This window comes from Idiotropiscis lumnitzeri, chromosome 12 (assembly GCF_059441095.1).
Source record: "Idiotropiscis lumnitzeri isolate Australia: NSW breed Sydney's pygmy pipehorse chromosome 12, RoL_Ilum_1.0, whole genome shotgun sequence".
In the NCBI taxonomy this organism is placed as follows: domain Eukaryota; kingdom Metazoa; phylum Chordata; class Actinopteri; order Syngnathiformes; family Syngnathidae; genus Idiotropiscis; species Idiotropiscis lumnitzeri.
This window is the reverse complement of record NC_142402.1, coordinates 13587894-13612673: the sequence shown is the minus strand read 5'-3', so window position 1 is coordinate 13612673 and position 24780 is coordinate 13587894. Positions and strand designations below refer to the sequence as shown.

General features: G+C 41.4%; 2 protein-coding genes across 2 annotated transcripts; one reads left to right on the top strand and one right to left on the bottom strand.

The window, feature by feature from the left end:
* Nucleotides 1–912: 912 nt before the first annotated feature.
* Nucleotides 913–16244, bottom strand: usp33 (ubiquitin specific peptidase 33). Its single transcript, XM_088311392.1, has 24 exons — nt 16039–16244; nt 13664–13764; nt 13494–13547; nt 13344–13406; nt 10715–10855; nt 10461–10572; nt 9700–9769; nt 9028–9141; nt 8850–8928; nt 7937–8369; nt 7574–7708; nt 7225–7340; nt 6958–7130; nt 6817–6887; nt 6373–6406; nt 6240–6285; nt 5985–6165; nt 5772–5898; nt 5458–5627; nt 5294–5375; nt 5107–5215; nt 3963–4065; nt 2842–2910; nt 913–2421 (listed from the first exon to the last, which is right to left on the bottom strand). Exons 2-24 carry the CDS (start codon nt 13745–13747, stop codon nt 2255–2257), a joined length of 2733 nt encoding a protein of 910 aa, XP_088167518.1. The 5' UTR covers nt 13748–13764; nt 16039–16244; the 3' UTR covers nt 913–2254.
* Nucleotides 16245–17319: 1075 nt separating this feature from the next.
* miga1 (mitoguardin 1) lies at nt 17320–24096 on the top strand. The gene is made up of 14 exons (XM_088310359.1): nt 17320–17492; nt 18319–18459; nt 19323–19491; nt 19576–19806; nt 19875–20005; nt 20100–20226; nt 20308–20396; nt 20492–20601; nt 20676–20748; nt 20846–20932; nt 21587–21820; nt 21890–21943; nt 22451–22567; nt 22973–24096. Exons 2-14 carry the CDS (start codon nt 18367–18369, stop codon nt 23186–23188), a joined length of 1731 nt encoding a protein of 576 aa, XP_088166485.1. The 5' UTR covers nt 17320–17492; nt 18319–18366; the 3' UTR covers nt 23189–24096.
* The last annotated feature ends 684 nt before the right edge of the window (nt 24097–24780 follow it).

Sequence of the window (24780 nt, the reverse complement as noted above, 5' to 3'; positions counted from 1 at the left end):
AAACTCTTCTGAGCGTTTGGTAAACAAAGTACGTTCATTACGATTTTTTTGTGCAATTGGTGATGCTCATTTGAGTCACTCTAGTGCGTTTGAATATATTTGTTTGTGCAGTTATTGCTTTTATTTGGCTAGGGTTATTATTCCTGTTTGTTCCCTTGTTAGGACTGTGCATTTATATTTGGATCTGATTAAGTTTGAGTCTGATTATGTCTCTGGTCATTTTTATCTTTGTATGTTTCTACTTCATTTGGTAGCATTCTAAGATGACCAACATTTTGCAAACAAAGGACTTTGATTTTGGAGCTTCCACAGCTGGCGCCATGCATTTGTTTGTGCATTTACTTGCGTTATAGTTTACTTCCCGTTTTCTTTCCTTGGTTTTGACCACGTTTTTTCAAAACATTTTGATCAGGTTCTTCCACAACTGGTGTTTTGTGTTGAGTCCACGTTTGTCATCTATACCCGTGATAGGACTAGCTCTAGTCAACTTTTCATAAACAAAAAAGATTTTCATTTGGATCTGCTGTGACTGGTGTGATGTAGTTAAACGGGTCTGTTATTACTTTTATTTTGGTAGGTTTCTGCTTTCTGGTGGTGAATTTAGATCCTCTGCAACTTTGTTTTGTGCATTTGGGTCAATATATTTGTGGCGCTCCAGTTTTTAGTTTGGTATGATTGTAATTCAGATTTCTGGTCCCTGAATAGGATGAAGATGGTTTTGGCCACCTTTGCACAAACAAAGCACTTTGATTTGGATCTTCTGCGACTAGTGTTGCGCTTTAGAGTCGAGCTGTTTGACAATCACTACAGCAAGTGAAGATGCTGCATTAGCTTCTCGCATGGTGTAGCCACTCGTCACTTGTGGACAAGATTCATTAATGTTGTGGGTCAATCAAGATGAGCACACGTTCATCAGGTTTTCATCCATGTTTGTTTTTCTTTTATTGTGCGAGGCATCAAAAAAATATTGGGATAGCTGTTACTGACTAATAGTCCATAGGCTAATACATACGGCACCCAATATGCAAAATAATGCCCTCAATTAAGACTGAAAATGTTGCCTATTACTACTTACTATACTGCGGTGTAGTGTCTAGCTAGGCTCGGTCGTGCACAGTTAGGAGTTGTGAGATTTGCATTGTTAAAAGCATGCATTCCTATTTCAGGTACTTTTTGATATATACACAAAACAAACAAAAAAAACTATTAACATCCTTTTTTTAAACTCCCTGTCTGTGATAAATAAGCAAGTGCTGAATCTTAACCAACATACAACATTGTTACATTCAAACATCTGCATGCCCGTTTGCGTGTCGAAACAGCAGCGATTCTCAACCGGTGCAACCAAAAGTCAACAAAAAACTGGGGAACTCATTTACAATATGAGCCGAGATGCCACGCTGGATATGCTTCGTTGGGTGCTGCTGTTTTTGGTTAGCAACAGTTTTAGAAGGCTCAGCCGTTGACGTAAGTCTTATTGACAGGGAATTGGGTGGACATGCATCATGAAGGAGGATTCATACTCACAATTAAAGAAAATTAAGTCAGCCAGTTTGGGCGAATTACAAGACTTGTGCTCGGGTTTATGATCACTCTGATTAATTTCATTAAAAACTTGTAACTTCTTGCAAGTGCATGTATCCCAGTGAAAATTTAAGTATTTTGTGGGCCCCAAACATTTAGGGAAAAAAAGTACCACAATTGGAAGCTGATATCACTAATCACCAATGGGCAGAGGTTCTCTTGCCCAACAAGTTCCATTAAAGTTTTATGAAAAGGATTTGTTTTCAGAAAATGGGTTACCAGACCAGTTGAGAAATGCTGCTTTACGCGACAGTACACAATGAATTCCTGAGACTTGCCGGTAATTAGTCCCTTCATAGCCTTAAGATGTTCGTCGGTGGAAGTGCTATAGTACAAGTGTCATAAACACGTACATGTGCTCATTTGGTCAAAATAAAAATGGCATTCCGTGGATTTTTGTTGTTGTTGTTATCTAGCTGCACACATTTAAAATAGTGACACGAGACAACTGCAATGCTAATAGAAACATATACACATTTGTACAACACGACAAAGTTTTGATTCCCTTTTCGGAGCGAGCTGTCGCGTAAGCAGTTAAGGTTGGCGTCTTTTTTTTTTGTTTGTTTTGTTGCGTGAATGCGTTTCAAACCAAAGTGCAAAAAATAAAAAAAGGCCTTTGTTTTTTTTTAAACTCGTTCGCTCGTTCTTTGTTTGCTAGTGTTTTTTGTTTTTAAAGCGAGCGCGTCTCCACCTCGATCTTTTCCTCCGACTGGTGGGAGGCGTCCGCTTCCTGGTGGCCGGCGACCACGTTGGGCCGCACAGTCACAAGCGGTCCGCCGCCGTAGATGGTATGCAGGAAGTTCCATGTCTCCTCGGAGATCTGGCCTGAGTCGGCGCCTGCAGAGACGGGGAGGCAAAGTTTACCACTTCTCACCTTGGGAGTTATAAAACATGGACTTAGAATATTCCCTGTACAACTTATATAAAGTTTTAAAAACTGCTCATTTTACTTTGTTAATTTCGTTCAAATGTTCAACAGTTTTATGATATTTGGGAATGTTTATTAATAATATGATTCACATCACCTGTAGTGAATAATTTAACTTGGTGCATTTTCATTTACTTTAGTATTATTATTTGATTTAATCGCAGCTATGTTCATTTTTAGATTTTCATAATAGTTAATAATATTTCAAACATTCCCTGATCAGTTAAGAATTATGTTATGTGATAAAAATAAAATGAAATGAGAACAACTATATTTTCAGGAGTGAAGAGATGAAGCATCATAAAAATATTTCCAATGACATTTTGTACCTTGTTTGAGTGTTAAATGACCAATCTTGTTCACTGCTATCTTGGAATTATCAATGGGTCCCGGTGGATCTAGAAAAAGAGAAATATCTCAATTAGTTCTTTTCTTACACACATACCGGTGTACATACAATCTTTCTTTGATTTCTTGCTTATTAATTTCAGAGTATTTATAGGGGCCGGAACCTTAAATTAAAAGTAGCATTAGGCGCAAGGCTCGATGGCCTCACGATGCAGAGGTCGTGGGTTCGATTTTGGCTCAGTCCTTCCTGTGTGGAGTTTGCATGTTTTCCTCGTGCCTTTTCTCCAGGTACTCCGGTTTCCTCCCACATTCCAAAAATACGCATGACAGGTTGATCAAACACTCTAAATTGCCCCTAGTTGTGCGGGTGAGCGTGGATGGTGGTTTGTCTATATGTGTCCTGCGATTGGCAGGCAAGCAGTTCAGGGTGTACCCCGCCTACTGCCCGTAGACAGCTGGGATAGGCTCCAGCACCCCCGCGACGCTCGTGAGGTAAAGCAGCACAAATAAATGGATGGATGGATAGTCATAAGAGAGGTTGGGGAGACTGTCAGCTGTTATAAATAGATGTGGCTACACTAAAGGGAAAGAGGTGGAAGACAAACGAGAGCAAGCCGTAGAAATGTGAAATGAAATTGTTGATGACTCTTGGGATTTGAAGAACCTTGATGGTGATTCAAAAGAAAACATTTGACGTTTTTTTTTTTTTTTTTTTTTAAACCCAAGAATATTTGAACCTTATGCAACCAAAAAATATTTGCCTTATTTCCACAAGTACTGCAGCGGCTGTGGGTGTTAAATTACTTAACAGAGAGAGGGGGGTTGGTTAACATTTGCGCAATAATGGCATAATTATTAAGTAACACTATCCCGTATTTGCCGTCATTAAAACTCTTCCTTGGCATTTTGTGTCATGTTTGAGTGGTCTTGATGTGAAAAGGGCAGTGTATATTTGAGGAAGGTGTTTACTTCTTTTTTTCGGCTGACACGTCCAACGACTAATTGGGACAAGGAGGGGCAACTTCACATCTTCTTCGTGAGGTGATGGCATTTATTTCCACGTTCTAATTAGATGTCTGCGTGTGCGTGAACTTCCACTTACCGTTGTCTTTCCCTTTGACAAAACCCTCCCACTCGCGGAACCACTGCATGCTGATGCAGTATATGACCACCGGAGACTCCTCATCTTGGAAGGCCTTGTTTAGCTGCAGAGAGAGCAAATAAGGGGGTAGGAGGAGTGAGTGTCGCTGGAGGAAAGCGGCGAGAGGGAAGAAGAGAAGGAGGCGGGGGAGGATTTCGCGGAGAATAAATGAAGTGAGGATGAAAGGACTGGGTGAGGAGATGGAAAACTAAATCAATTCTCTCTGGTCCTTTGCTGTAATTACACAACATTCTGAACACACTGTGCCCGTGTTGTCTTTCTGGGGAAGGAAACACTTCCTGGTGTTGATACGCACAGATAAAAGACATGTTACACATCGGTAGATTTTAATCCACCTATGCCTTTTATACAGCACAGAGCACACATGCCTCTTTCTTACAGAGATGGTATAACTGAGAGTTTGCCGCAACTGTGGGCATATATTCTTTATCCCCTGAGAAAAACTAATTTTACTGCAAATTACAGAGCATTCTACAGTAGCTGGGCCTAAGTCATTACTTCATTTGTCTGCATGACTGTCATGTCACATACCTGCTGTATGTGAAAAAAAGCCAAAATAAATTAATCATAGTGCAGAAACTCTTCAAATATTTTCATTCTATTTATTATATTATTAATAGATGTTTTTATAAAGTCGTTATAAACAAGTGCTATTTTCTGAATTAAGAAAAACAAGGGTGGGCTATTAAATTGACGGCGCCCTTTGAAGTGTCGTCAACAACAATTGCTTTTAACACAAAGAATGAGCGCCGCGCGTAAACCTTCACACTCCTTCCTGGCACAGCGGAATAATACCATTACACAGGTACCCGCTTCTGTTATGGCTTTGACACAATCTCTGGAGGCGATAAAATGTTGGTTAGATGGGCGTGGGCCGATCGCACGAACGCTAAGGCAGGCGCGTCCGTCTCGATGCATTAATAATGAGGCTTTCTTCAGCTTTACACCACTCATCTCCCTCTGGGGTGATGAGCACAAAACGTAACCCAAAAAACGCACTAACAGAAATACATTAATAGCACCAGTAATTTCGCATATAAATAGCCATTTTGCTGACAATATAGTGGATGAGGCGCCAACTTACCCGGACAAACATGTCCAGCTCCGACTTGCGCCGCTTCTCCAGCTTCTCGACCTCAATCTGGCATGTGTTGCAGACGTACAGGTGATTAACGGCAGGTCCTCCCCCATACCTTAAAAGACAACCAGACCCGTTGAGTCGCCCAGGGAACAAGCGTGATTGCAAAAGCAGCCGGGGTAAGTCACCTTACCTGCTGTATAGGTGGTCCCACACATTCTGTGGTACCACTACAGCCAGCTCTTCGATGTAGGCTGCTTTGTTGGGTGGTACACCTGACATGACAGGAAAGGAACATTTAAACCAACGGCCACAGATATCGTACATAAAAGTAAAGCCATCTACGTGTCACAGTACCTCCATGCGAGCACAGGAAATCATCATTGGAGATCGGCCCCGGCTCAGCGAAGGTTTTGAACTTGTTGAGCCATTGGCGGGAAATGTAGAACTGGAGTAGGCTGGGCTCCATCATGTTGAGCAAGCCCGACACCCTATTGCGCTCCTTCGGTGCGTCCTCGTTGCTCTTCCTGCCGATATGATGTGAAGATTTGAAAAAGTTTTTTTGTGTGTTGTCTTCAGAGATACGACTTCGTGGAATAGAAATTGTGGATACACAACAGGGTGCCATTGCACTGACTTCTTTGTGTGCAAGTACTAGCGTGTTGGCTTACTTGTAGAAGAGCACGTAAGCCTCAGCATTCTGGACGCAAGACTCTGACACCTCGGTCACACTTTGGTCGTCAAACTCATACCAAAGATTGTTTAAGTCATTCCTACAATAGGCAATGTAGTGGCCACCTGGGAAAGCAAAGGAAGTGGCGAGTGATGACACCAGAATTTGCAGACCATAAGAGCATGTGGCATTTCTAAAGGCGCCCACTCACTGCTGGCGGTGCCATGGTGGCAGATTACTGACAGCAGGTCATAGTTGGCAGTCTGTGTTGCACTGTCCTTGGCTAAGAAAGGCTGCAGGTCCAGGCCCTCCAACGGGAAGGAGACATGGGTGCCAATCTTGGTGGAGAACATCAGCTCGTGCCTGAAGCGTTTCAAGTGGATACACAGAATCTGAAAGAAAAGACACTTATTTGAAATCAGGAGACTGAGACCAAATCTTAGCTTTTGTGACGTCAATTGTATACCTCAGGCAAACTTTGCATTTTGCAAAATTTGACTCCATTTCGTAACCTTGGGGGGGGAAGGAAGATAAAATTAATTTCAAATGCTTTAAATGGTAAAAAAATATATATGTTTATATTTTTGGAATATACTTACTTCTTGCATTTTTCACAGCTATACATGTTGTCGCCTAGAAAATGACATCACAGATTGAAAATAAAATCAAAGTCAAGTAACTCTCAAATAAATCACACTAGATTGCCACAGAATCACACTAGACTTAAAAAAATCTTGTAAGAATTCCAAGCAACCTCATTCAGTTGCAACACTGCCATACCAGACTTCCTCTTAATAACACGGCATGCCTCTAAATTGCGCAAGACTTCTGCTTCTTTGAAAAATATTTTTATATTAATATACCGGTATATACATGATCCGATATTGATACCACAGCAGACAACTGAGTGGATACAGCCTCACTCGTTATAGCTGTAGCTCTTCAGCCAAAAAAGTAGTTGAGACTGATTAAACAACAGGATTTGACACAATACATTCATTGATTATTACAGCCATCCCTAAAATAAACACCAGCTGGCTCACCTTTCAGCTCATCCCTGGCAAAGAAGGCCGCGAGACAATCTTGGAGCGTAACCACAGGACCCCAGAACCAGCTGAAAAAAAGAAGCCAACACAAAATGGATGACACCTGCTCTATTGTAAATGCTTCAAATGTGAATGTACCTCTTGATGTATTCCATGACAAATGCGATCCAGCCCTGCGGCGCATACGCTTCCCCGCAGGAGCCGGCTTTCACTAGGGATGTCTGGTGGGTAGCAGAGTGCAGTTTGGCCAGGTCTTCCTTCCCCGGGATGGGTAAGGAGATGTCCTGGAAGTTCTCCAGCGTGACCGACACCTGAAAACAATCATGGTCAGTGAGTTGTTGTAATGTATGCTAGGGTGACATTGCCCGTGCACCTTGCTCAACACCAATCCAACTCAACACTTACTCGATCACAGGTGAGGCACTGCACAGAGCTCACAATAGTCCCGTCGAATACGTCCGAGATGACACTATGGTACCTCCTCTGATATTTGGTCTTGGCTGGGGAGAATGTGCTCATGGCTGTGGAGGCGCATCAAGAGGACATACTGGATAAGAATAAGCTCTGTTCACTTATGAGGAAAACACTCTAACAACCAATGACAATGGAGAAAGAGAACTTATGTCCACTGCAAGGAGAACGGGTTAAACATGCAACTGTCTTTTTGTTTTAGGGATACTCATTTCCATCAGCCGTCCCTCCCCCTCCCAAAGAACTATTTTGAAGAAACGCCGATAGGAAGCTTATCATGTACTTTTCTTGTGTGCAGTGTTGAGGCTGGGCCACACAGACGAAGCTTTGGGCGGGCTGCTCGACATTTTGTGGCCCTCCATATGGACTGGACTTTGTGGTCTTGTGATGTTGGACATTTGGATGTCTGGAAAGGACTCTGGAGGAGGAAATCAAGTCAAACATTTTATGGCGGCCAATCACAGTGAACCACATACACGACTCACAAAAACTTTGTGACATCGGGTTTTCAGATGAAATTTTACCACTGAACCTAAAGTGTTACATACTTAATCATCTCTAAACTTTTGAATGCATGCGTTCAAGTGGTCAGTGTTGAGAGATGAATGGAAAAATTCAAGAGAGGTGTTTGTTTGATTCTTCTTACCCGATGTCCTGCTTTGCGTCTTAATGTGTCCCTGGCTGCTGATAATGGGCGTGGTCTCGGTGGTGGTGTCAACATCTTTGTCCATGTCCGCCGCTGTGTTATCCCCGGCGCGATAGATGTCATTGATCATGTTCTTCTCCTTTTGCCACTCCCTGTTGGCTTGAACGTCGTCCTGCTCGGGAATCAGCATCTCCGCCTCGTTGTCAACGACGACAGTGGGCACGCCTGCGTGCAATGCTTCGTTGTCGGCCCGATCGCTGCACCCGCACGACTCGCACGACTGAAAGTCGTTGTCTGACTGGTTATGGTTATCCTCCTTGGGCGGGCTGTCTTCCACTGTGATGCTGCTGGACGGTTCGTACGGCTCAGGCAATGTCTCCTTCAGCTCTTCGTGCAGCTGGTCCATCAAGCAGCGCAGAAACTCCTGTGAGTCCTGTGTGTCAGAAGCGGGATGGAACAAAAATTGCGGGAATGTTCCATAGCAGTACTAATTCTGAAACAACTCAATGTGGCGGAATTGCATTGTATCACAAAAGTATATGCTTGCCAGTATTTTTCATCACTCTTGATTTCAAAATGCACAACACCTCAGAAACCCAAAAAATTGCCAGTTAATGTCAAAACCACATTTTATGCTGGAACTTTTTACACAGAACAGCATCCTGGGAAAAAGACAGCTTTGACAGAAAGTATGACAGACGTTACTGGCAAGCCACAACAAAATAGTAAGTTCCCTCGATCATTATCTGACATAAAAGGTAATGATACGGCATTGAACCCGACTCGTGAATTCAGATCCCAGCGTTCCGCTATTACCTTTCACAAAGCCACCATTTTGCCTCTGACACAGGTAAGGAAACACTGACTCAATTTTTATGCCTGTGATGCACCAATGAAGAAAGAAACCACATACCTGCTGAGAGTATCCTCTGAACATTGGGTTTATGGCTTTGATTCCCTGGAACAGATTAGTTGGGACCACGTAGGAAGGTCTGCAATGTGAGAGAGCAGCGCAACAGATGTGAAACAAAAAGGTACAGAAGAGGTAACTAATCGTTTGTGTCTTTTAACAAGAGGAAAAAGTGGCCAACCTGTTCTTGTGCCACAAGTCAGACACGAGTTTCTGGTAGCTCTTGCAAAGCGCTGGCTTCTTGTCGGTCCTCACCAGCCCGCCGCACTCAAGGAAGAACTGTGTCAAGGGCGGGCTGTGACAAAAAGGTTGAATTGTTATTGTTGGGCACGATGAGAAAACCTGATAATTATTGGATTATTGGATTTTACTGCCTAACTAATATTCCATCAATGGAATAATAATCAGAATGCCATGTTTCGACTAGTGCGCCTGCGTAGATCATATTCTTAAATAGAGTAAAGATTTTTCTTAGGGTTGACTTCCCATTTAAGAAAAATAGCAATGGTGTCCAAAAAATATCAGTACGTCTCTACCTTGCTTTAGCAACTTCTACAAAAAAGGCAAATTAGACATTAAGATGAAGGCGCAGAATATTCCCACTGGCTTGTGGAAATTAACATGCAGCTTTTCCAGCCTGCGGGCATTAAGTGTTGCAGAAATGAGTTGCTGTCTGCTGAAAAACTTAGTTGCTTTAGAGGCCAATCACAGAGTGTGGGAGCAATAACAAATATGAGCCTGAGGGGAGTGACAAAAAGACTTTTTATAAGCGGCGAAATGCAACATCTATGTCTGTTTATGTGTTTTGTGTTGGAAAAGCAAACTAAATGGGCATCATCAGGCAAAATATTACCAGTTGGACAGGGCCTGCAGAGCGGCGTTCATGTAACATGTGTTGCCGATGTTCTTCAGTCCGGTCAAGCCTGGGAAGGCAAGAGGGAGCGCAGTTAAGCAAACAATCAGAAACAGAATTGACCAGAAGTGACTGTGGGTGGCCCATTGCAGAACAAGGAACAAGATTAAGAAGCAACCAGAAGTAAAAAAATAAAAATGGACAACGCGAATCGGCGAGGGATGAATAATCCTTTAAAAAAAAAAGACGTCGAAAAATGCCCGGCTCAGAATTTGTAAAGGAAGATCCAGCATTTATCCACTGCTTTTTTTTCTTTTGTAGAACCCATATACAATCTCCAGAGCAAACACTTCCGTAGTACCACTTCAAATTAATTATCATTACTAACGTGTTGCGTGTAATGTGCCCTTTAATGGGGCGAGAGAGTGAGGGACTCGTAAGCCCTCGCCAAGACATAAAAATATATTACATAAACAATGGTTTCCATGTCTTTGAGCAATATTGTCACAACACTGCAAAGATCATTTCGGTCAATATAATCTGATCTTGCATGCATCTTTTTATTAAATTGTATCATTATTCTCAGTTATTGTCCTTTTTTTCTGCTAGAGGCTTCTACCAAAAATGTAAAGCAAAGGCCAAAAACACTCACACATTGCTTACCTAAGTGGCCCTGACACAAAACAATGTTGGCTTTTACGGCCAGCGTGCAAGGAGCTCACGTCTGTTGTGCACATGTATATGACGACAGTGCCGCTTACCTCGAGCACGCATGTCATCCTCCTCTTCTGTCTCCATGTCCAGGTCTTCGCAAACGCCATTGGGGGTCACACGCAGGGAGGCGGGGCTCACAGGAGAGGCTCTGTTGTTACCCTTCAGTAAAATATAAACGCCACAACTGTTATCTGGACAATGGCACAGCTCAAAGACAAGAGAAAAACATTATGTAACAAAGGAGTTATGCAATAAAGTAGTCCTATTCGCAATGACAAGCGAATGGGGTGGTGGCATGTACCTGCTGAGAGGAAGCAAGAGGCTTGCTGTTGGACTGCGGTGGCTGAGGAACTAGTTTGCGATCCAGGAAGACCTCCTTGCCGCAGGCGTAGCACCACACTCGCAGCGTAGTCAGGTTCACCGTCAGGTTGTGGCCGGTCTCCTGCGTGCAACAATAACAAATTAATCAAGCACATTAAACTTTTTTTTAAAATTATTATTATTATTACTTTGAGCTGAAAAATGACATAAGTATTTTGTTTCTTATTTTTAACTGACAAGTGTCTGAAAAGTAATGAAAAAGTGCGAGTGTGTTAGCATTTTTGAAAGTATGTAACAGTAATAACAGTTTCATTACATTAAATTAACTAACTGTGCTCATGACTTGTCAGCTAGCCTCAGTGAAGCTCTGCCATTGTCAAGCTACAGCAAGATAGCGTATCCCCCAAGGCAACCAAGCTCTGCCACGAATAAAAATTTACACGCCCCCCCAAAAAAATAATAATTGTCTATAGAGGCCACAAGATGGAAGCAAAGCTCGACTTTTCGATTAGACGGGGCTATGGCCTGACTAAATGAAGCTCCGCCCATGATTTAGCATAGTTCTTAGCATGAAAATGTGCCACCAATCTACTTTTATATTGGACGGGGCTTTGACCTGAGCACAAAACAAAACGCATTTGCACTACATCTAAACCAAAAGGTAAGCAGAGCTGCATCGATTCATTCTTATTTTTGAGACGGGTGTGACAGACTCGACCGCCTGTGTACATTATTGATGTAGGCCACACTAGCGGTCACACGGCAGCAGGGAAAGCGGCCCAGACAACAAAGAAAGAGTCCGTCTGAATGATTCATGAGAAGAAATATAGCAGACATTATTAAGCGCTTTGATATGTGGATTTATTGGGCTTTGCATCAGTCAGTACGATGTGTTATGCAGCGGTTTAACATTAAATATGTGATATAGTGGCAAGAAAAGAAGGCTAAAATACATTTACGGCATACTCGTGATGTAATGATTTACGAATGAAATCAGAATATTTTATTGAGGTACCATCCGAAAAGCAACATCTTTGAAGGCGCAGGGTTATTGATTTTTCACGCTTGTGTGACTTTTAATAGAATGTTAAAATGTAACTGTTTTTAAAGGCCGTGCAATTAATAAAGGTTTTATTATGGCGACAGTCTCAGGAACAGACTTTACTATGGGAAACAAGCAATAAAAAAATGCCACTGCTTGTTTTATACCGCAATATCTCAGACTAGTGCTCGTGTTGCACTTAGCTGTGGAGTTAATTTCTTTTAAAAAAAGAAGTTAAACTATCAATGTTGCACGTTGATAATAAGAAAAGATTAAAACTGTCATTTTTAATTGTACACATTTTATATATTTGATATTCCTTCATTTAAAGTACAAATTACAGCTGGCATTGTTACAATTCACTTTTTAAAAAATAAAAGATTTAAGTCAGTATACCTTCCTCAAAATTGTGTATTTTACTGTAAACATTATTTTGTTTAGTTGAGATTATTTCATCTATGGGAGTATTTACAACAAGCATTTTTATGGTCAATTTTAAATCATTCCAAAGTCTGCTCCTCTTAACACAAAAGAAACTCAGTTTATGTTAGGCATTTCCTTCCCTTAGTGGCCCAAACTGTGACCTTAGAACTAAAGTATGGACCCAACTGCTCTTTAATCCATCAAGTAAGTGGATGGAAGGACATCTCAGAGCTTTTAGATCAATCCACCACCATTAACCATCTTCGCAAGTGCGCAGACACACAAACGCGCGCACGCACACACACAATCCACTGTATCGTTCATCTGGGTCAAGGAGCACAGAATCTCTCTGGAGGCACAGCAAATGATGACTTTGCATTCGAATCACTTTAGCAATGATGCATCCAAGGCCCTGGCCAACAATGGACGTGCGAGTGGCAGCACTGCTTCGTCTCACCCACACTTCCCTGAGGAATCACGATTAATAATAGATGAGCCACTCGTGAAATTGCACTGGCTGTGGAGACGTCTAGGTTGGATTTACGCTGCAGGTCCAAGTGGCCAATTCCAGTTTAATACCAAGAGTGGATGTAGAAAGTCGACACGTACGTCTCCGTTCAAATGCCAGAATTTTGGAGTGTAAAAAACCATAAGGCCCTGAAAAATCATCTTAAAACTTTTTCCACTATTTATGGTACGCAAGACAGGCAAGTAAAAAGTAAACAACCAAGATAATGCGGTTACACAAGTGTACACACCCTCATATAACTGGCAAGTGGCCAAATTCACAATTAACCAACTAAATTCAAACTCAATATGGTAATCAGCACACACACCATTCCAAGTGCCTCTGATTAACCGCAAATGAAGTTCTGATTTTCTAGTAGCCATTTCCTGACCTTTTCCAGCACAAGCCTGAAGGTTTTGTGCCAGCAACAAAAACAGCCTCAAAGCATGATGCTGCCACCACAACGGTGCTCATTTTGTTGATCAACAGGCCAAAAAGTTCCACTGTGGTTTCATCAAACCAGAACGCATTTGCCACACAAATTCCTGCAGCTCCTTTTACGGCGCAATTTTAAATCTGGTTAACACCCATGTAAAGATTGACTTTCAACGAGTACTTTCCCAGGAGACTTCTCACCTGCGAGTGTCCTGTGCTGTGGTCCACATGGGATTCTCCGCAGCCGACATATGCACAGCCATTCTAGAAAAACAAAAATACAATATTTTTTTTTTCACTTTCCAGATAAAAAAATGCCTTTTGTGTTCCCCCCCCCCTTTTTTGTCTTACCTCCAAACAAGCCCACAAATTTGGTCCTCCAACTTTACAGTCTTGACATTGGCCCTGGAAACATGATGACACTATTGTCAGCATGGGAGGCACAACGCTAAATGTTGTATTTCAAACAGCACAGTTCAGGCATTGCCGTAACGAGAGATAACGAGAAGAAACTGACTCACATGTGATTTGTGGATGAGTTCCTCCTTGGTGATCTCCCCCACGCAGTCCAGGTGAGGGCAGTCGCAGCCGGGGGCCGGCGGCATTGCTCAACCGACAGCTGCTAAGGGGGAAAAAAAGGGCGAAACAGAAAGTCAGTTCCTCCTTCAAATAGAACAATCTTGCCAGGGATCACGGCAGCATTGTTGACTGCTTTGAATATCGTCTGCATCTCAACAACAGGTGGGGGAGCGGGAGGGTGAGCTGAGTCATGACGTGAACAATAAGTCGTTATCAGTCCGCATGTCACGCTGCCCTCGTCATCGACAGCAGCATCTCAATGAACTGCTTGCTATCTGCTGTGTACACAACAATGATTGCATTCAAATCTGCTCTGTGGTCACTCAGGAAATATAAAAAAATATTACGCATTTTAACTTTGGCCAGGATACAGAACTGCTTGAAAAAAAGGATAGACCAAATTGAAAAGAATAAATATGATAAAATAGTCATTTCAATAAAATTGGAATATTGTGAGAATGACAAGAAAAAAATTGGGAAAAAAATATGAAAATAAAAGACATGTTATGAGAGTAAAGCAGTAATATTCCAGTAAAAAAATATATTACATTATTAATATTATTGCATGACATGTAAAATAATGAGAATAGGTTACATTTACATGTGTAAAAGTATGATTGATTGCTCATCATTTAGATTTTTTTCTCGTAACACTTATTTTTTCTTGTAAAATAAATAATTTCTTCTTGTTATTTGTATGACGACTGTCTTCACAAAATATTAAAGACTATTTGTAAAATGACATGCATTTAGTTGAATTTTCCTGATTCCATTCATGTGAGGACATCAGTCACGTGATATTAAAACTCTAATCTTCAAAAATGACATTACAAATTACCTTTGCGAAGCTTAGAGGCAAATCTTTTTTAGGAATTGAACTATTTGAGTAATTAGATTACATTACATTTTACATTGCACAAGATATTTGTTCAGTTTTTTTTCCAGACACATCTGTCACATGACTGTTTTCACAATGCAGCCAGGCAGTCACGTGACCACACATTATGTGGATCCACACCAAAGTAGTTGTGAAACTGACCCATTAAATATTAAGCATTGTGGAAACAATGGAGGAAACAACAATTTGTCTGAATTTAATTTTACAGATTACATTTTATTGTTGAGTTAAAATTTATACGGCACATGATTGCTGCATCTGTTCCTTCGCCTGTTTGGAACCTTTTATTGACAAGGTCCAGATGGAATACCCCTATTTTACATTCGGTTTATTTCATGTCCATGCTCTAATTAAAGCAATAACAATTCTGCAGTTACTAACCAGTTACTTTTTTTTAAAAACTGAATACTTCAGTCATGATTACGAGGACTACGTTTTTTCCCACTTAAATCATATTATTTTAGATAAGTAATATTTTGCCTTTATCAACCTATATTACCATTTTTAGTTGAGTGATTTTTTTAGGTACCCTGCAAACCTCTGTTCAGTCACACTGTACTTCATGCGTTTAGATTTGATTGTTCCTTGAAATATTTTTCATAGATTCTCTCTCATTATAACTAATTACAGAGTGTTCAGTCTTAAGTAAAAAAAAAATAATCAGTAAACCGCACTCGCCCTGTATCATTTTGGTAGCGGTAGGCCTTTTTAATAAATCTGAAGATTATTAAAAGTGTTCAAAAATAGGCATACGGCAGTACAAAGGGGGCTGAGAAGCTCAACCAGGGCGGGGCACTCTGCCTGATAAAGCAACCCGTAGTGCACTCAACATTCGACAACCCCTACATGATTACTGCCTCCATTCATCAAATACGTTGCGTTGTTGGTGCGTTTCCATAAACATTGGTTTACAGTACATCACATTTGAACGCCGAGTGCCTGTTTATGGAGAGTTGCTGTAAATATGTTAACGGCAACTACCGCCTGCTCGCGTTAAATCCCATCACGTTGACATAGAAAAAATATATCATACCATGTTTGATGTGTGTATGTATAAGCAATGGATCATTCAATGTAATCGTACGTAATTTCGGCCTACAGAGGTAAGCTGTCAAAAGTAGGCGAGGCTTTTTTGACAGCGCAGTTAGCACATAGCTTTAGCATCAACGTGATACATTCTGTCTTTTATTTGGAGACTAACCAGTAACGCACGCACAGACACGCAAGTGTAAATAAAAACATTAATAAAGACGTGGTTGGATTTATTGAACGACAGTGACTGTAGATGATGCTGCTAAATGTTAGCATGGAGCTAACGAGAGCCTGATAACGTTGCAGAACGAAGCGAACGCCGACAATCCCCCTCGGAGGCTAATAAACTAAAAACCCCACCCGGTGGCGACTTAAGTCAGCGCTTACCTTTACGATAAACGTCGACGGTGCTGCCAACGTAGGTTATACCCCACTCGAATGTCGATATATTCGAGTTGGGTGTGCTGTTAACGTTTTCGTTTTGAACCTTTTAACGCTCCTTGGCCGTTCTGAGTGGTTGCTAACGTTACAGCCTTCTCCAATCAAAGACTACGAAAGGAATACAAGAGAGAAATCGTCTTGACGTGAAGACTCGGCCTACAGCAATAGCAAAGAACAAGGGGTGAACACAAGAGAACAATTCTCTTGACACTGCTTAACCTTGGCGTTTCCAAATAGTGGAGACTCATCTTGAGTCGTTTTAAACACCGTTTTTGGAGGGTAATGTAATAATAATGTATTATCAATCAATAGAAAACCTTTATTCAACCAGCAAATTAATATGGAAGCCATGGTGGTCCAGTGGTTAGCACAGCCACCTCAGAGTTAAATGAGGGACTAAATACAGTCTGTCGTACGTGAACATAGTTCAAGAGTGTACTGAACTCTCACCCAGAGTCAGCCGAAATATCGTTTTTTTTTTTTTTTTTTTAAAGATATGATAAAAAATTAAAGTGAATCATTGAGAATTCATAGATCAATATTAGATCAAGTTAATTGTGATATTGTCAATAAATTAATAATTTCAAAGTAGACATTTTTAAAGAATAACTCATATGTAAATACACACTGACAAAGTAAGATCAAATGTTAACCAACTATCTGCACAAAATTACATGTATGTCGAAATGTAATATTTTATGCGGTGTTGTCAAACTTTTTGCGTCCATAGAGCTCTTACAGGGAAGACTTTTTCGAAGCACCCACTCCAAAAGGGGCAGCTGTGGATCCGAGGTTTTAACAAATGTTAAAAAAAAACATACAACTTTATTCTCGTCTTGCTTAATTTTAAAATTTCTTTATTTGCTCTGAGTTGCGACTAAAAAAAGTTTGGCTAAAATTTACAGTATGGAGTGAGATGAGTTATACCAAAAAGTGTGCAATAGTTTATATTGGAAGCCACAATTTCATGCTTATATATGAAGAATTTCCCAAATAAAATAAAATACACAATTCCAAAAATTCTTTCGGCCGTTAAAGCATCTTGGTTTATTTGTTTGTACATGTTTGTGCGCTAATCAGGTAATAAAAGACAAGCGGGTTTTTTTTATTACAATCGGCAGGTGAGTCTAATTTATCGCCAATGGTTGCAATTATGTAATAGCAGCGCTCCACGAGAAAACGACCTTCACTTTGACGTGCAATACCAAATTCAGTCGAGCGGAGGCGCTTAAACTCCCCGTAAAGCACAACAGAAAGTGGCGCTAGCCGTTGCCGACGTTAGCCGAGCCGGAGTCCTTTTCACGCGGCTCCACCTGGGGAGGTCAGTCGGTCGACCGGACTGACTCTTTTCACCTGCCTGCCTGGCACCGAAGCCGGGGAAAAAGACTTCACATGCACCGGTAAACATTTTTAACCCTATTTTTTTCCCGTCCACAGTGCACATTGACAAACGTTTCATCCGAAGGGCGATCGAGGTGACTCGAGGACTGATTAGCTGGCTAACCGTTACCAAATTAGCACGTAGGTGTGACAGCAGAGCTATTTTTGCTATGGGCAGTGATTTTGCAAAAACACGCGAAAATAGTTTGAAACAGAGCTAGACTTGTGCTCCGTTGAATTTATGTAAGTGAATATTGATAATTTGACGGTTTTGGTGCTTTATTGTCGTGGTACCTTATTTTGAAATTGTGTAGGAAGTGACGTATTCGTATATGGGATATGACTAATTTCCAAGCTTGATTAAGGTATTTTATTGATTTAAAATATTTGTATTCCGTTTAAATAGTGGGAAAAAATGCTAATTTGCCTAAACCACCCTCATTTGTATTAATTATAAAAATAGAAAGTTATTCACTCAATATTATGACTTTATTCTCGTAACATTAAAAAAAAAGTTTTCATTGTAAAATCTTATTCCCATAATTGTGGGATAAAACAAATTCAGGGTCTCTCCCACCTTTTGCCAAAATCAGTTGGGATTGACACCAGCGAGTCCAGTGAGTGTGAACAGTACAAACAATGGATGGATACTCCAAGATAGATTATTTCTATTTCACATTTCAAATAGGGTAAAAACTTGTTTTAATCTATCTTGTTATAAAAAGATTTGTTTACTGTCTGACTCTGACGTGCGACACAGTCCATTAATGACCTTATTGCAACTTGTATGTACAAACTAAGTAATAGCTGTTATGTAATAAGGTGTTGTTATGTCCCACTATGCAGTTCCGGCCGCCGCACAAGGACTGGCGGCGTCATGGCTAGAGCGGCTCAATGACGCACTACTCCCAGCTGTCGGCCAAGGCCGCTGCCCTACGTGTCATCCACCTGCCACTGGCCGTGTGCGGCTCCGTTACACAGCTGCAGGTACACCCGAAAGTTAATTTTATTTTATATATTTTTTCCTCCACATCATCACTGTGCTATAATGTCATCGCAGACTCTGGATGTTGGTTAGAAGAGGTTGCTAGAGTTCAGAGTAGGATTAGAGTTGCACTTTGGTCAATCTATTTATGGGTGTCAAAAGTTTTTTTTGTTTCTGGTGTGACTGACTGTCCTGCTACAAAGAAGAAGCCATGGCAGATGCATGATAACATTACTAGAGTTATTAATAAGAAATAAAGTAAAACTATTCACTCTTGGAAGAGGCCCTGACAGATATGTGTTGGATAGAGAGTCTTCCAAACTGTGCATGTCGATCCTAAGTCCCCTTCATAAATAATTTTAAAAAATGACTACAGTGGAACCTCAAGTTCTGAATGTTGCTTTTTTTTTTTATATATATAAAAAAAATGGGTTATGCACACAATTTTCAGAGAAAAAAATCTTTATCTACACGCTATTTTCAATATACAAACGGTCTTGGCATGGATGAGCGGATGGATCGCTGGTGTGTGTCGCTACATAACCATCATTGCCAACGTGCATAAAGCATTTTTGTTTACTGTGCATCCTGTGGTCCTGTGCAATATGACTGTTACTTACAGCGGAACTTCCTCAAGAAAATGTTAATAATTATTATACACACAGTTCTAAAAATATTCTCTAAATGCTTTTTAGTTATGCGTATCATGATGTAGATTTATTAGTGGTTAGTTATATATATTTTTTCCCACACAGAGACAATATAAGATACTCTATTACATGTTATAACTCATTCTCTTGGACAGTGTTGGGGTTTTTCCATTTTTGTCTCTTATATTTAGCAATTTTATGATGTAATTTACTAGGTGAGCACGGGCACCAAGAAGCTGGTTGCCGCTGCAGCTTTCAGCGCTGTCTCGCTGCTCTTTCTGGCTCGACACTTCCAGAGGAGGCGAGGCCGCAAGAAGGCCGCATCCCCACAATGGGATCAAGGCGGCGTCCAGTTGTTCTTCTGCTCTGCAGCACCGGAGGATGGTCAGGCAATATAGACTTGTCACGAGAGTGTGTGTGGTTCTTCTGCTGTATCTAAAAACCTAATCTTCCCACTCATGTGTGCAGACAAGAGCAATCATCAGAACATGATGGTCAACCTCAACCCCAAGTCGGGTTTCTCGCTCACACCCATCCTCGCCTCGACAGGTGCCCGAAGGGAGCGTTCTGAGAGTCTAGCGTCTAGCGCGGACACATCAAGCAGCGGCACCTGCGCCGTAGAGTCCAGCTGCTGGGACCGGCTGGGTGATGCCGACATCTGCAGCGTGGTCACCACTCCTGAGAACCTCTACCTCATGGGTAAACGCTTTTGGATGCCATGTCATACGATCATCGTGATCGGTGACTTATGAAGTGTGTCCTGGCAGGCATGGATTTGTTTGAAGAGGCGCTACGGCGGTGGGAAGAGGCGTTGACGTTCAGGAGCAAGCAGGCGGATGACGACTTGATCTCTGTGAAGACGGGAGCTGCGGATGCCGTCGCTGAGGAGAACATGGAAGTGAGTGCTTTTGCATCTACATTTGTCTTCCATCGTTCCACTTTCAATAGTTCTGCAACTATGTTGAGTATTTCCTTTTTTTGGGGGGCTGCAGGATGTTATCAGCGCAGAGTTTATCCACAGGCTGAAGTCGCTCCTGCAGAGGGCTTACCGCCTGCAGGGCGAATTCGAGGGCGTGTTGGGGGGTACGTCAGAGTCTTCATCCAACGCCAACAGCCACGGTCGGTTGCCCTCACTGCGTACGTGACAAAGCGACGGTGTTGTGGACGATGATGTGACATTTTGTCTTTTTGGTCTGTCAGACATTTTGTCTCAAGAGGAGCAGGAGGACGCCTGTCTGAGAGACAGCATCAGCATTGCCTCCACTGACTCGTTTGTGTCTGCAGCCGAGGTGAGAAAATTCAGAGCACCTCTTAAACGTCTCGTGCAGGAAGGCGCTCAGTCATGTTCTAAGATGAGATGACTTAATTAAGATGTTTCTGCTAGTTGTCAGAGCACAGGGAGCTGAGGAGCATCTACACGCTGACTCATCATCCCTTCTATGAGGAGGCCTTGCAGATGGCGGAGCAGGGCAAGATCTCCTGCAGGGTGCTACGGTAAATAAGCATGTCTGACATGGGAACAGTTGTTGGTGTAGATGCTGAAACCGGTTTGGCTCCACATTGGTCAGGACGGAGATGTTAGAGTGCCTTGGCGACGTGGATTTCCTTGCTAAATTGCATTGCGTGCGGCAGGCATGTCAGGTAGGTGGCGCTGATGCTCCCCATTAGCATCTGAGCAAGTATTGGGGGGAAGAGAGGGAAGATTGAAGCTTTGTTTTTTGTTTTTTTTTGTCCACAGCTCATCCTGCGTGAAAGAACCACCAGGTTGTTTTTGGCTGACACCGGGAAGATGATTTTGTCATCCATCATTGTGAAAGCGCAGAAGGTACAATAGAAGTAGTACTTGATCATTTGTACAAGAAATAAGCTGTGTGGTTTGTCTAACTGTTGATGCCAGACCGCATAGGTTTGCTCCATTTGATTTAATTGCTTGCTGGTAACGTAACTAAAAGATAACTTTTTCTGAAATAACGTGAGAGACCGCAGCCGAAAGTCTTTGGGCAGGTGTTCTCTTCCAATGGCATTCTCTCACTGTTTTAACTTTTTGTTTTTAGGAAAGCTGTGTGGTGGTTTACCTTGCTATCTTTATTCCCCTTTGATTGCAAATGACATCCAAAAGCTATGCAGCGTGCCATTTTTACTCTTTTGCTGATGCTAGAAGGAGTTTGCAATTGTTTTTTTTTTTTCATGTTATAATAATGTTAATGTTAATTTTTTTTTGAGACAATGGGATGGATTTTGTAGGTCGGAAAAAGTCGGCATGATCACCATACTTACTTTTTTTCCACTAAAGAATAGTACTGCTTACAGATAAGATAAAAGATCAAGGATGCTTTTGTATATGGGTACAGTAAGGGATCATTGAAGAGAGAAAAATTGAGTGCTGCCGGTTTAGCATTTCTGGCTGTGTCTCCTCAACTGTTACAAAAGCCTGTGAACAACCCGCAGTTGGTTTACCTGGCCGCATTGTGGATTTCAGAGCCCAACGAGGTTTGAGGAAGTGTTTGAAGAGATGATGTGCTTTCTGGAGCAAACGGAGCACTGGGAGAACACAGCGGTGGAGTTGGCCACGCGTGGCGTTAAGCACCTCAACTTTTACGACATCGTTCTGGACTTCATCCTGATGGACTCCTTTGAGGATCTGGAGAACCCGCCTGTTTCCATCCAGAACGTCGTCAACAACCGCTGGCTCAATAGTTCCTTCAAAGAGACGGTGCGGACAGTAAAATGGCCAGCTGGAAATTCTGATCACCTGACTTTTTAAAAAAAAAATTTTTTTTAGGCAGTGGCGTCAAGCTGCTGGTCGGTGCTGAAGCAGAAGAGGCAGCACATGAAGGTTTGCGCTTTCTCTAGCTTTTTTTTTTCAGCACCCACATTTTTCTGTCAATGTTTTTTAAGAGCAGTGGTTCTCAATCTCAGGGGTGCCCAAGCCGTAACGTTGCAATACAGAATAAATGTTCTAATATGAATAGCGTGAACCTTTTTTTTTTGGAAATGTAATCATTTGAAAATCTTTCTTCCCTTATCAAACTCAATTCAGTAGAATGTTGGGATTATTTTTTGAAAAAAAAAAAATTTTTATTCTTGCATGCTTATGACTTTTGATCCTGACAAAATGACTTTACGTTATTTTTTTGCTCTAAACAAAACATGAATTTATCATTTTTTTAATTTTGTAATTCCTGTGGCATTTAGAGGTACGCCTGCTAGTTATGTTTAATTGGCGTTGGCTGTTTCTCTCATCTCTGGACCCAAAGATTTTGAGAACCCCTGGATTGGACACTACTCAAGCCATGTTTGCTGATTTTTTTATTTTATTTTTTAATTTCTAAAATATAAATAGGTTCCAGATGGATTCATCGCCCGCTTCTACACCCTGTGTGAGCAAATCAGTCCCGTTTTGGCTTGGGGCTTCTTGGGGCCCAAGAGCCCTCTGCATGACTTCTGCTGCTTTTTCAAGGTTAGTCTCAACGTGGATGACATGGTTTGTTGAAAAGATGACAAATTACCACATGGCCAGGAAGATGTTGCCATGCGTAATACAAATTTGTGCGAAAATGTCCAACTCTAAGCTTATGTCAGAAATATCGGAAATTGAGGAACCCTAGTAGAGAGCAGAAAAAACATTTTATTTAGCTCACCTAATTTGCAAAGAAACTTTACACTGGTCACTATTTACTATTAGCAATGCAAGTATAATTTTCTAAATATTTATGGCGCTGATTCAGAAACTGTCCGCCTTTTTTTTCCCCCCCGAGCAATTCAGGTTTTCAAAATGTGTAATATAATCATAGTTATGACTTAAGGGTTAGACTCAGCAAAGGTTGCAACTTCTCATTTGATTTAATGCCTTGTGGTCATTTAGGATCAGGTGGTTCACTTCCTCAAGGACGTATTTGACTTAGAGAAGGTTCGCTACTCATCCGTGGACAGCCTGGCTGAGGACATGTTGCACCTGCTGCACCGCCGTTCCGAACTGCTGCTGGCCTACCTGGGCGCGGACTCCCTGCGACCCACCGGCTGCAACGCTGCCATGCTCAACCTGTTGCCCGCCACCCTCATAGAGGCCCGCATGCAGTGAGTGGTGGTGAAGCGCATAATACTTCTATTTCTCATCATGCCATCTGTTTGAAGCTCTATCCAGGCTCCCGTGTGATTATTGGTGCAGCTTTTGTATCCTAAAGTCCGTATCTCACTGAGCGGCAAAAGTTTGCAAGTGCAAGCAATTTTTTTTCAGTTCTGTGATATTGATTTCTGAGTTGTTTTTTCTATCATTGGAAAGAATGTAAAAAAAAAAAAGTGATACTACTCACCGTTTGAAGACACTTGCCTGGCAAGAGCAGAGCGATACCGTCACTTAGTGTACCGTAGTTAAGATTTGTAGAGTTAAGATTTTAATGTCTTGAAAAGCCATTTCTTTGCCATCACTTGTGCCAGTTTGGTAGCATAGCGTCGGAAAAATATTTGCTCCTCACGTCAGATTTTACTTTTACTCCAAATTGTACCCAATCCAGTTTTTTTTTTTAAACTAGCAATAGATTTTGACATATTAAAGAAGCAAAATGTTATGTCAACCAGAAGGTATCCAATCATCAGTTAAAGCCCAAACACCGGATACTAAAGCTGCTCTTTGCCAAATTTAAATCATTTTATCACTACTTAAGAAATGAGTTCAAGTCGGAAGAAATCCTTCATGAAATGCATGTTAAGAAAATATTTATTTTAATACACATACTATGTATAGGCTATTTTTAGAGTCTTGTGGTCAGAATTCATTGTATTCACCCAGATATGACTGTTATACTTACTGTGCAAACAACAACTAAAGAGCATTTTTATGTGTAGTGGGTAGATTGATGACCACAAAGGGAAAATGTTTAAAAGTCACAAAATGCCCCCCGGGAATCCATTGTTGGTCTTCACTGCTGTATAAGTGTTACTTCATACGCTCCAAGTTAAATAAAAGGATTTGTGGATATGTTTTGGAAATTGGTCCACGTTCAAAGTAGTCTGTGCTTCGATGTTGCAACCAAATAAATGCTGATCGGTCATGTAATCTCATGAGCCAGTTAGTCATCGGATTTGTTTGTGACACCTTTATTACGAATGAACATTACAGTAGGAGTGAGCATATAGTACAGCACATTTACCTCTAGAAGGCTTCTTCCTCGTGGCTAAATACCCCCCCCCACCCTCTCATAAAAAAGTCAGAGCCTGAGTGGGACATTTCAATGACACAACATGTTCAAAGTTCATTTCCTGTCCTCATCCAACTTTCTAAAGCATTCATTGCAACAACCATGACGACTTAATAGAAATGACAACCATCATCAGACGACTTTAAAAAATCACTATGGCAGCATCAAAACAGTCAAAACCGAGCAGAAAACATGCCTAGCTTGCACTTTTTGCAGTCACAAAAATTACATGACTTTTTTTTTTTTACCTTAAGCACTGGAGCTCTTGCCCGGCCTACGCTCGGCAGAAACTACCACAGGCTCTGATTCTAGCGCCTAAGCTTGCAGCGTCCTCCAACACTGTGAGCGAGAAGTGAAGGCGTATCAATGAGTACGTCAGCACTGCGCTTATGACAGAATACACACCACCAGATAAACATTGGTCAACATCACGTTTTTCTTTCTTCACAAAATGGCCCTACCTATGCATACCTGC

What these genes read in the sequence shown, in the direction of transcription:
- usp33 (XM_088311392.1), bottom strand. Translation starts at nt 13,747, where the DNA reads ATGCCGCCGGCCCCCGGCTGCGACTGCCCTCACCTGGACTGCGTGGGG. An exon ending in AGCTGTGAAAAATGCAAGAA is followed by an intron (nt 6,286 to 6,372) that starts GTAAGTATATTC and finishes TCCCCCCCCAAG; the next exon opens with GTTACGAAATGGAGTCAAAT. An exon ending in TGGGACCACCTATACAGCAG is followed by an intron (nt 5,216 to 5,293) that starts GTAAGGTGACTT and finishes TTGTCTTTTAAG; the next exon opens with GTATGGGGGAGGACCTGCCG.
- miga1 (XM_088310359.1), top strand. Translation starts at nt 18,367, where the DNA reads ATGACGCACTACTCCCAGCTGTCGGCCAAGGCCGCTGCCCTACGTGTC. An exon ending in ATCTCCTGCAGGGTGCTACG is followed by an intron (nt 20,602 to 20,675) that starts GTAAATAAGCAT and finishes CACATTGGTCAG; the next exon opens with GACGGAGATGTTAGAGTGCC. An exon ending in ATAGTTCCTTCAAAGAGACG is followed by an intron (nt 21,821 to 21,889) that starts GTGCGGACAGTA and finishes AATTTTTTTTAG; the next exon opens with GCAGTGGCGTCAAGCTGCTG.